This window comes from Diaphorina citri, unplaced genomic scaffold (assembly GCF_000475195.1).
Source record: "Diaphorina citri unplaced genomic scaffold, Diaci psyllid genome assembly version 1.1 scaffold104350, whole genome shotgun sequence".
Taxonomy (NCBI): domain Eukaryota; kingdom Metazoa; phylum Arthropoda; class Insecta; order Hemiptera; family Psyllidae; genus Diaphorina; species Diaphorina citri.
The window spans coordinates 1-298 of record NW_007481302.1 but is presented as its reverse complement, the minus strand read 5'-3'; the positions used below and the strand labels follow the sequence as shown (position 1 = coordinate 298).

Below are 298 nucleotides of genomic sequence, written 5' to 3'. Positions count from 1 at the left end.
TAATGGAATGCCAATGATGCCAGGTGGAATGCCTCCTTTGGGTCCTAATGGAATGCCCATGATGACAGGTGGAATGCCAATGATGCCAGGTGGAATGCCTCCTATGGGTCCTAATGGAATGCCAATGATGCCAGGTGGAATGCCTCCTATGGGTCCTAATGGAATGCCAATGATGCCAGGTGGAATGCCCATGATGCCAGGTGGAATGCCAATGATGCCTGGTGGAATGCCTCCTATGGGTCCTAATGGAATGCCCATGATGCCAGGTGGAATGCCTCCTATGGGTCCTAATGGAATG

At 51.3% G+C, this 298-nt stretch overlaps 1 protein-coding gene across 1 annotated transcript; it reads left to right on the top strand.

Moving 5' to 3' along the window:
- Positions 1-6: 6 nt before the first annotated feature.
- Positions 7-292, top strand: LOC113473808 (58 kDa phosphoprotein-like; the record flags this gene model as incomplete). Its single annotated transcript, XM_026833248.1, has 1 exon — positions 7-292. A coding segment is annotated over exon 1 (285 nt), but the record flags the coding sequence as incomplete, so codon positions are not given.
- Positions 293-298: the final 6 nt, after the last annotated feature.